We start from the raw sequence: 11,154 nt of genomic DNA, 5'->3' as shown, positions 1-11,154 counted from the left end.
ACAGAGGGACAGCTGAAGCCAACGGAGACAGACTTGGCCTGGGTTGTTGGCAGCAGCTAGAACGTCTCCATATGTCCTTGCCCTTCTGTCTTTTGTGTTTCAGGGGCTGCCTGGACCTGTAGGAGACCCTGGGCCCAAAGGTAGCCGGGTAAGTGCGACTTGGCACGTGCCACCTGCCTGGGGGTCTGGGTGGGCATTTCCTGTCCCTCCAGCGGGCCCCGTGGGCGATCAGGGCTGTAAAGCCTGCAGTGTCCACCCAGGGTCTTCTGGGGGAGCTGGGGCCTTGGTCCTCCCGCCTGAGTGCTCCCAAGAGCAGAGAGGCAGAGGATGGCTACATGGTGGGGAACCCTGGAGCCAGCTTGGTCTCCACGGCCAGGCAGCTGGGCAGCACAGGTCAGCTGGAGGCTCGGCCGCAGTCCAGCTGCTATAATCACACATTTGCTTGCTGTGTCCCCCAGCAAGTCCTATCAGTAGGGAACCAAAGCTGGGGCCACTTTGTCACTGGAGTCCTCTGAGGCCTCACTCCTACACCTAGCTGAGGGCTGGGGTATCACCCTTTAGGGAGGGCAGTCCTGACCAATGAGTGAATGTTGTCCAGGCCTGAAGGCTAATGGAGCATCTCCTCGGCCCCTCCTTCAAGGCCCCTGAAACGAACCCTGAGTAGCCAGCAGGCTCTTTGCCCATCTTTCCAGTGGGAGGGATGTCCATTCCTACCCCTGGCACGGTTAGGGGGATGCTAGGAATTTGGAAGTGTAAATCCTGCTGAGGTGGGCTCCCAGGTGGGTTGTGGGGCAATGGAGAAAGTTCTGGGTGAATTGAATGGGGGTAAAACGGAGTTTAGAAGACTGAGAAGCAATCTAGTGGAATCCTGTCTTCTATATACAAGGAAACTGGGCTCATGATGGGGCCCCAGTTCCCATAGCTTGCCTAAGGTGGGGCTGGGATTGAGGACCCAGGTATTTGGAGGGCTGGGCTGCCTGCCTTTTAAAGAATGCTCAGCAAGTGGGTCACAGAGTCCTCGGTCAGGCCAGGTCAGGTCAGGTATGACGTGTCCTTCGAGCCTGAGCCAACGCTATTTATGGCTGCAGTCTCAGCCCGAATCCCTGGACCTGACGGGCGGGTGTTAGGAGAGTGGCTGGAGGTGGGAAAGTTCCCCAGGACGTGTTGATGATGTCAGCGATGATGATGATGGTGATGGGGGCGGGGCAGTGATAGACGGGGGCTGAGGAGGCTCCTGTCCTAGGAGCTGGGCCCCCTCCTTCCCTTTATCCAACTGTCCCCGCGAGCTCTGGCCCCAGAGGGGCCTCCTGAACCGAGGGAGAAGGGCTTCCTGGTTCAGCCCCAGGTCTCTGATCTACCAGGAGGAACGGAGGAGCGAGGCAGGCTAATGACATCTGGGGCTGCTTGCCATTTGCCTTGCTGTGGCATCTAGAGGTCATGTGTGCAGGGGATTGCTGGTCTGACCCTGGCACACACCTTTTCAGGGTCACAGGGCCCTGAGCAGCCTGGGTGAGCCAGGGCCACTCAGGCTGCCCGCCCAATCCTGCCATCACCGGCTTTATGTTTATGAAGTAGGCAGAGCACAGACTTGGGGTCCGGGCAGCTGGTTTGGAGACCTACCCTGCCATTAACCAGCTGTGGGAGCTTGGGCACATCTCTGGACCTCTCTGAGCCCATCACTGCAAATCTGGGATATAAGCCCTGCTAGGAACGATCATTAAACATCATTTGTTAAGATGATGCTAAGAAAGGGGCCTCGTGACCTCTTCTAGGGACGGAGAAATGCTTGTGAGTCTGCACTGGTTGCTTGTTTATTGGAGGCAGGGTAGCAAAGTGGTTAGAGGGGCCCTGGCCCTGGGAGTCAGATGACCTCAATTCAAATACCACATTCTGCTACATGTGACCTTGGGCAAGTCACTTAGCCTCTCTGGGCCTAAATGATCTCACCTCTATAGGAAGCTGACTAATAATTCCTATCTCCTGAGGATGTGGAGAGGGCACAGTAGATGCCTTAAATGTTTGCAGAGCAAGGAGAAGTGGGTCTGGCACATACTTTGTGCTCAGTAAATGTTAGCTTATGTTGTTCCGTCGCCCAGTCGTGTCTGACTCTGTGACCCCAGGGACTGTAGCATGCCAGGCTTCCGCGTCCTTCATCTCCCTGAGTTTGCTCAAACTCACGTCCGTTCAATCAGTGAAGTCATTTCACAAACATCTAGAGAGTACAGATATGATAGGAACCCTGGGCTAGGTTCCTGCTCTGGAGACGTTCCCGGGCTAATGAGGCCATGAAACGTGGAGAAAGATAATGAAGATACAGAAGAGAAAGTGGTAAATCTATTACGTGGGGTACAAATAGGGGCTTCCTTGGTGGCTCAGTGGTTAAGAATCCACATGCAATGCAGGAGTCACAAGAGATGCAGGTTCAATCCGTGGGTCTGGAAGATTTCCAGGAGAAGGAAATGACAACCCACTCTAGTATTCTTGCCTGGAGAATCCCTTGGACAGAGGAGCCTGGTGGGCTCTGGTCCATGGGGTCGCGGAGTCAGACACGACACTGAAGCAACTTAGCACCCATGCAGGGGGGTATAAATAAGGGGCCGGGGAGAGGGGAGGAGGTTGCTTCTGGTTGGAGGCATCAGATATGCTAGCCAGAGGAGAGAACCTCCGAGCCGGGCTTGAAAGCATTGGTTCTGCAGTCGTGGGGGTGGGAAGGGCATGCCTGGTGGAGGGCATGGCGTGGAGAGAGGCTAGAGGGCAGACGATCCGGACTCCACCCCTGACTCGCTGTGCTGCTTTCTCTCCAGAGCCTGGGTCTTCTTTGTCAGTGAGGAGGAGGACAGGCCATCTGCAGGGTCCTTGGGAGGGCTGAACTCAGCGGCACACGTGCTTGGCCGGATGCCAGCATGCCGGGGTGGCAGCGGCTGTCACTGCTGGCCACCCTCAGGCGGTCCAGGGTGATGTGAGCCCCACATGCACAGCCTTGGAGGCCTAGAAGGAGGCATTGCAGGAGCCACAAGTGCCCGCCAGCCTCCCTGGGAGGGTGGGTAGGGCTTGGTGCCACCCCAGCATCTAACCCAGCGGAGAGCTTCCTTCCAGCAGGTCCAGGAGCCCCCGGCATGGGGCGGGCCTTCCCCTGCGAGTGCCCGCGCCCTTCCCTGGCGTGAGGGTATGTGCCTTTGGACTACATCGTGGAAGCCAGCACCATGCAGTCCATGGGCATATACACTTGCCTCAAGGCCTATGTCATCGTGGAACCACTGGAGCCGCCACCGCTGCCAGCAAGGAAGAGGAGCCGGGCGCCAGAGTGCACAAGGGGTGTCTGGGCCGGGCTGGGCCGAGCCGGGCAAGCCACACCCCACCAGCCAGCCCTTCTGACCTCCCCTCTGCTCTTTTCCTAGGGCTACATTGGACTCCCGGGGCTCTTCGGCCTGCCAGGGTCTGATGGAGAGCGAGTGAGTATGCCTTCTCTGTTTATCTCTCCCCCACCCACTCCCTCTGCCACGGGCCAGGCTGGGGAATCCTGGAATTCTAGAGAATTCTAGAATCCGTCCTGGAGGAGGTGCCGCAGAGTTAAACAGGTGTCCACTAAGGGAGAATTCGAGGCAGATGCCTTCCAGACACAGAGAACAGCATGTGCAAAGTCAGGGACAGAAGCTTACTTGGCGAGTTTTAACAGCACAAAGCTCTGAGTGCAAGGCAGGAATGTGGATGGGAGACAGGCCGGAGGGGGCCCCCGGGCACAGCTATATGGCCCCCAGGAACCAAGGTCAGGAGAGGGACTGTTCCGAAAGCATGAGGAGCTCCTGAAGGGCTTTCAGCAAATGAGAAGTGGGCTTATTTCAAATTTCCGATCAATATGGCCTATGGACCAGATCCCACCAGGCACGAGTTATGTGACGCTTTCCTGAACACACCACGCTCATTTGTGTATGTGTGTCCGGGGCTGCTGGAGTTCCCAGGACAGAGGTGGTGTGCCCCCCCTGCCTCTGGACCGGCTCGTCCCCTCTCCACCTGAGCCCACATTTGGGGACTCAACTGTAATCTCATCAATAAGCTGGGGAAAGAGAATCGCAGGGAAACAGCAGGAGCATTTATTGAGTATCCACTCAATACCAGAGTCCTCGGTGCTTTCCTCAGGAACCTCCCCAGCTCAGGTCCTTGCAGGCCCCTACTCTGAGGACCTGCATTTAAGGACCGTCCATCCGACGTGCACATCACTGGCGCTGGTTGTATTTGTGGACTGGATGCCAGGCTTACCGTGACTTCCTCTTGTGGGTGGAAGAGAGGCTGGTTTGGAGCAATGCTGTTAGTCTCCTGCTGGAATCCTGTCCTGATCTCTTCCCTGTTTCCTTCTACAGGGTCTGCCTGGCGTTCCTGGCAAGAGGGGCAAGATGGGTAGGCCGGTAAAGATTTTCCGTGTCTATTACGCAGATTCTATGGGTGAACCTGACTTCCCACTGGCCATGTGGCCCGTCCACCCATGGCCTGGGCATTCTTCGCTTCTCTCTGCTCCGCCCTGCTCTGCTTTGAGTGTGTGGGCAGGAATGGGGGGCTGTCTGGGCCTCGGGTCCTGCTGCCATAACACTTGAGTGGCTGCTGCACAGCTGGGGCTGGGGGCTCCTGAGGACTCTGGGCCCTTCTGGGATGATGCTTCTCAGTGTGTCCAGCAGTTGTCCTGCAAGGCGGTTCTGTGTTGGGGGGCTTCTGTTGTCTGGGTCGTGAGTGTCCATGCTGGGGGCCTTGTCTAGACAGGATATCTGTGCTCCTGTGTCTGAGAACACTCAGCCTCTGTGTTGTGCTGGTTTCACCTGTTTTACTGCTACACACACAAGGCCAGAGGGCCCTGGGGTGTTGGGCAGGCCCACCGGAGACGTGACCACAAGACAGGCTCAGCAGGAACCCCGGTTCACCAGCTCTGACCCTGATTGTCCATTGTAGAAGGAAATTATTTCTCCCTTTTTTTGGGAATCTGTGGGGCAGGAAGAAAAAGCCAAGGCCCAGAGAGTTCAAGTAACTTGCCCAGAGTTTCACAACGGAACCAGGATACTAACTCGGTTCTTGTCCAGGGCCTCTGATCTCAGTGTTGGCTCAAGTTCACGAGTTGGCAATAATGCTGTGCAAGTGGATTCCTAGAATCTTCGCTTGGGGGAAAGTCATTCATTCCAACGATCTCATTTTTCACAAGGGGAAACTGAGGCTCTGAGAGTCGGAGTGATACGTCCAGGGTCCCGTTGTCAGGTCGAAGGAGGCCCAGGATTGTAACTGAAGCATCTTTCTTTCAGCCCCGGCCCCTGCTGGTGGCTTAAGGTTCTCTGCTGCTGCCCCACACGTTCACTCCTGGGCTTGGACCCATCTTCATCTCTGGGTCTGGGCCTCCCTTTGTTTGTGGTTGATGGAGAAGGGATAGTGGGGGAGTTAGAAGGTGAGAGGCAGCTGCAAGGGAGCCAGGAACACTCAAGGGTGGCCAGAAAGGGGGTTGACTGTGATTCTGTGGTTGACATGCGTGTTCATGACACCTTACCTGTTGTAGTATAGGGATCTGGGCCCTCTGGGGGCCAAGTCGGGGGGCGGGGTTCAGAGAAGAGAGACATCCAGGTCCTGATCTCATGGAACTGACAGAAGGGGCACCTCACCCTCAGATCTAGAACAGTCTGCAGCTGATAGTTCTTTTGTGCCTGAGGGCTAATTGTTGTTGTTCAGTCAGTCCTGTCGAACTCCTTGCGACCACATGGACTGCAGCATATCAGGCTTCCGTGCCCTTCACCAACTCCTGAGTTTGCTCAAACTCATGTTCATTGAGTTGGTGATGCCATCCAACCATCTCATCCTCTGTTGTCCTTCTCCTCCTGCCCTCAATCCTTCCCAGCATCAGGGTCTTTTCCAGTGAGTTCGCTCTTCACATCATGTAGCCAAGTGCTGAAGCTTCAGCTTCAGCCTCAATCCTTCCAGTGAATATTCAGGGTTGCTTTCCTTGAGGATGGACTGGTGGGATCTCTTTGCTGTCCAAGGGACTCTCAAGAGTCTTCCCCAACACCACAGTTCAAAAGCATCAATTCTTCGGCACTCGGGTTTCTTTATAGTCCAACTCTCACATCCATACATGACTACTGGAAAAACCATAGTTTTGACTACATGGATCTTTGTCAGCAAAGTAGTGTCTCTGCTTTCTAATATGCTGTCTAGCTTTGTCATAGCCTTTCTTCCATGGAGCGAACATCTTTTAATTTTGTGGTTGCTGTGGGGAAGAGCTTTCCAGGTTGAGGGAAGAGCAGGTACAAAGGCCCCGGGGCAGGAGTCCTGCTGGGTCTGAACTGCAGTTTTCTCATCTGAAAAATGGGAATAATAGCTTCTAGGTCATGAGGTCATTGTGCTTGTCACATAGTAAAAACTCAATAGATGGTAGCAGTTATTGTTTCTATTTGTAGTTTTGTGGGTGACTGAGGATTCCTCTGGGCTGTGTGAATTTAAGCCAATGGCTTTACCTCTCTGGGTCTGTTTTCCCAAAGCTTCAGTCACAGAGTGGGAGCCATTGGCTCAGGTAGAATGTCTCAGTGCAGCCCTGGAAATCACCTGCCAAGGCAGGAGACGCAGGAGACACGGGTTCAACCCCTGGGTCAGGAGGGCCCCTGGAGTTGGAAATGGCCACTCATTCCAGTATTCTCGCCTGGAAAATTCCATGGACAGAGGAGCCTGGTGGGCTACAGTCTATGGGATCGCAAAGAGTCAGACCCAGCTACGTGACCCGTAGTTGTCCTTGAGCACACACTCCCGGAGGCCCTGCTACCTGCGTGGCATTTGAACCACTACATGTGGTTCTCATACTGATTCACTGAGGTAAGATTGATTATCTATTTTCCAGGCAAGGAAACCGAGGTTTCAAAGCCACGCACCCAGAGACCCTCTGAGGCCTTGCCACACTTCAGCCCCTGTAACAGACAACTCATTTCTGTCTCTTCACTCCACGTCTTTGTGCCTTTAACTCCCTAAGATTCCACCCTGCCCTCCATAATGGGTGTTCCCTGGCACTGGGGTGTCAGGCGTGGGTGCGAGGAACCACCCCCATTCCGCCAAGGAGTCCTATGGCCACACAATACCCCAGAGGGCTGTGAAAGTCTGCTTGACCCTGGTCCAATCATCTTGGCCAGCGCATGGGCAGGGTCTGCCTCAGAATGATTTAATATGTATGGAATAGACTTTATATCCCTGAGTCCCTTGGGCTTTGTGTGTGCCTTTGTCTGGCCTCCCAGTCTGCTGCGCCCTTGGCCCACACACTCCTCGCCTGGTCTTTAGGGCCATCCCCCTGTTACGTGCTCCTAAGCCCCTGATCCGTTTGATGGGAGTTGGGGGCTCCTTCTGTGAATGGGTTTTCTTCTGGTCAAAAGCTTTGGGCCAGATGATTTCTAGGCACTTATTACCAAGAGGAAATGTCAGGAGAATGAGCTGAATCCCTTCATGCCAGATCGCAGCTGGCCTCATTTCTGGCAGGGCTGGCAATGATTTTGCTGTGGTCCGTTTCTCTCCAGCAAGCAAAACCTCAGGCCCATGCATACGGCCTGCTCAGCATCAGGAGGCTGTGTGGGAGTCTTCTGCGGATGGGAGCTGTGAAATACAGCAGAGGTCAGAGCACATCAGAGCTGCAGGAATCCTAGTGATGACCTGGCCCCACCTCTTGGTCAGACGCATAAGTAGACGTAGCTCAGAGCGGCCAGTAAACTCGCCCAAGGTCACACAGCACATTGGTGGCAGAACTGGGACTTGAACCCAGGACCCTTGCGTGCTCAGGCAGGGTGCTTTCCCCATCACCCCTCCTCTCTGTGCTCCCATCTTCAGCCTCCAAAGGAAAGCTTACTCCACATCTCTCATCTCACATCGCCTGTGTTGTGGTTTCCCGAGGAGGGGTCCAGATATAAGATGTTACCAGCTTGGCTGGAGTTGAAGAGGCTTCTCCTGGGCTGTTAGGGGCACGACGCAGTGACACAACTGGGGACAGAGCCATGCCTTGCAGTCTCTCGTGGGGCCTAGGATGATGCCACAGTGAATCCTCTTGTCTTGCACTCTGGCTTCACTGTCGAGCCCGCTGGAATGCCTGGCAAGACCAGCCCCTGCTCACAGCTTCTCTCGTGGCTTCTGGCCAGACCTGCCAGGGCTGGTCTTGTGTAGCGAGTCAGGCGGGCAGACCCTAAAGCTTAGAGCTGGAAAGGTCCAGCCTTGGCTCCGGTTCCCTCCGTGTGTGGCTTAGGGACAGTTGGGACTCGGCCAAGGCCACATGCCTGTCTGGGGCAGGACAGGGCTTCTCACAGAGTTCAGTTTTGGCTTCAAGCTCTTTTTCAGCCTGAGGGCAGTAGGGAGCAAAGTGGTTTCCAAGTGGAGAAACTGAGGACAAAACAGGTGAAGGTCCTAAGCAGTGGTGTTGCTGTGAGCTGGGGATGTGATCCCTAGGGTCCAAAACTGGAACTGGAACTGTCCCCAGGGCTGTTGGCAACCCCGGGATCCTGCTGAGAACTCTCCCTGCCTCCCTCCATCTTCCTCCCCGCGGCGACTCCTTGTGGGTGGATTCCTGGGTAGATATCAGAAGGTAGGGTGAAGACGTGCTCAGTGTCCTGAGAAAAGGGTGCTGGGATCTTAAGGAATCTTTCCCTGTTGGAGCACTCGGAGGGCACGCACCTTCTGGAAGAGAATACAGGCTGTTGTCAAACCTGTGCAGGAGCTCCTCGACTTTAGCGAATGTAAACCCTGTAAAGAGGGCTCCAAGTTTCTTCTGCAGGCTTTTCCTCGAGGTTATCATGAATTCCACTGTTAGCACTTAACCAGCGTGTGATGGCATTTTAGAATTTACTGGAGGCTAAGGCCTAATGTTGCCTGGAGAATCCCAGGGAGGGGGAAGCCTGGTGGGCTGCTGTCTGTGGGGTCGCACAGAGTCCGACACGACTGAAGCGACTTAGCAGCAGCAGCAAGGCCTAATGTTACCAGAGACTGGATTGCAAATATCTCACTTCTTCCTTAGCGCAGGGGAAGCTGGGCAGGTGAGTTGTCAGGTGGATGGGGCAGGACTGACCATCTCGCAGGCCAGAGAGCTGAGTCTTCAAGACATAGCAGGACTTCTGATCCTGGAGACTGCAGGCATCCCCTCCCCGACGTCTCAGCTTCTGGAGCAGGCCGTCGGTGTAGACACTGGCTGGAGGGAGGGGGCGGAGAAGATGGCCCTCGGAGACCTCCTCAGCCTCTGGCATTCTGCCACAGATGTGGTTATGAGAACTGTCCCTGTTGGGGCATCTGTTCCTCTGAACTGCCGTAGCCAAGAGAGAATGTGGAGTCTCGCCCTGGATCCTGGGCCTTGTTCTGCCCAAAGTACGAAGCATTCAGTTTCCCAGGGGGGCCTGACCTGGGGAAGTGGGGAGACCACGTGGCTGGGGCCCGGCAGGGCGCCAAGCTCATTCCTTGGGCCTCGGGCCAGCTTGCTGTAGCCGGGAGCTCAGGCCTGCGGAGGAAGGTCCCGCCATCGGCCGGGCTGTTAGTGTGCGCTATGCACGGGCGGGCGCGGCCAGAGGGGGAGAAGCAAGCAGGGTGGAGGTGGTGGTGCACATTCCGCTCCACCGCCACTTCTCTGGGACCCCTTGGATCAAGCATCAGGGCCCTGGGCAAGTGTCGGAACTGGGATGTGTTGCTCAGCGGTGGAGGGGTGCGGCAAGCTAGCGAGGTGAGGGGGCCTTGGGCAGGTTCTGGGCCTCAGTTTCCCCACTGATGAATGAGGTGCTGAATGCCAAGAACAGCTAGGGTCTTTCCATCTTAGACCATCTATGATTATTCCAGTCGCAGATCTGGATGCCAGTTCCAGCTCTTTTAAAGCCCTATCTTTTTTCTGATTGTGCTCTGCTTAGTCACTCAGTCGTGTTTGACTCTTTGTGACCCCATGGTCTGTAGGCTAGGCTCCTCTGTCCATGGGATTCTCCAGGCAAGAATACTGGACTGGGTTGCCATGCCCTCCTCCAGGGGATCTTCCCAACCCAAGGATCCAACCCAGGTCTCCCACACTGCAGGCAGATTCTTTACTGTCTGAGCCACCAGGGAAGCCCTTTTTTGGATTATTGTGTTCTTAATTACCCTAGATTTCTAGGTCATCTCCTTGGCTCTGAAGAAAGCAAGAAAAGGTGGATACAGGGCTGGGTATTGAGGCCGCTGAGCACAGCAGAGAACCAGAACCAGTCCTGAGCCTTGGCAATGCCATTCCCTCTTACGTGTTAGCCCAGGGCTCTCAGGCGCCTTTGAGAGGCTACAGGCTTGCTCTAGCCCATTCTGTGTACTCACTGTTGATTCGCAGCCAAGAGAATGGGCTCTGGAGTCAGACTGCTTGAGTTCAGATCCCAGTTCTGCTTTTCCATAGCTGTGTGACTTCAGACAAGTTCCCTAATAGCCTTGGACCTCAGTTTCCTCATCTCGAAAATGGGGCCAATAATAGGTCCTCTGTATAAGCTGCTTCTCTTATTGCTGTCACCACACCATCATCAGCCACTGGCTCTCCTTGGGCTGCATTTTCTCCGCATAAGTGCCTCTCTTTGGGTTTTTGACCATTGATTCTGATGGTCTAGTCTTGGCTTAATTAAGCCTCAGAGAGGTGCCCCCACATCGCTGCTGCCTCCACGTGCCGGCAGGGACTCGCCCTCCATCCAGCATCTTGGCTCAAACTCTCAGGACCCCGATTGTACAGCAGAGAAAACCGAGGCTCAGAGAGGCCCGCGGGTGGTGGAGGGTTGCCATCCGGTTGCTTTGGTTCTAAAGCCTCATGGGGGAAGCTGACCTGGCACCTGGATCTGAGAGGAGTCCCTGAGCCAGCCCAGCATGGCCCTGACTGCAGACGCATGGGTTTGAACCTGTCTGGTGGCTTCCGCGTGTGAACATGTTGGGCATCTCAGCCAGGATTGATGCCTGGAGAGTGCTGTCACACTGTCTTCTCTTCCTGAGGTGATGGGGCTGGTGGCAGGGTCCCGGGGGCATTCCTGCTCCTCCCTTCCAGGCTTCGTCTAAGGGATGGGCCAAGCTGAAGGGTTCTCAGAGAGCACTCCCCCAGCCTGAGAGGACAGTGGGTCAAGTGAGGGTCTGCCTGTAGTCACATAGCCCACCTGGGGGTGAGCCCAGCTAAGTCTCCAGGCTGTCTCC

General features: G+C 55.3%; 1 protein-coding gene across 3 annotated transcripts in view; it reads left to right on the top strand.

Moving 5' to 3' along the window:
• COL27A1 (collagen, type XXVII, alpha 1) overlaps positions 1 to 11,154 on the top strand; it is a 148,769-nt gene that overhangs the window by 45,263 nt on the left and 92,352 nt on the right. For all 3 annotated transcript variants that reach the window (XR_824845.1, XM_010835143.1, XM_010835142.1), the window contains 3 exons: positions 104 to 148; positions 3,399 to 3,452; positions 4,359 to 4,403. Coding sequence is in view for 2 of the 3 variants with exons in the window: in XM_010835143.1 (XP_010833445.1) it covers positions 104 to 148; positions 3,399 to 3,452; positions 4,359 to 4,403 (144 nt within the window). In the remaining variant the exon portion in view is untranslated. The remainder of the gene's footprint in view (positions 1 to 103; positions 149 to 3,398; positions 3,453 to 4,358; positions 4,404 to 11,154) is intronic.

The sequence above is a fragment of the Bison bison genome, unplaced genomic scaffold, assembly GCF_000754665.1.
Source record: "Bison bison bison isolate TAMUID 2011002044 unplaced genomic scaffold, Bison_UMD1.0 scf7180017864039, whole genome shotgun sequence".
NCBI lineage: Eukaryota > Metazoa > Chordata > Mammalia > Artiodactyla > Bovidae > Bison > Bison bison.
Note: the sequence above shows the minus strand (reverse complement) of the source record. Positions and strands in the feature narration are given on the sequence as shown.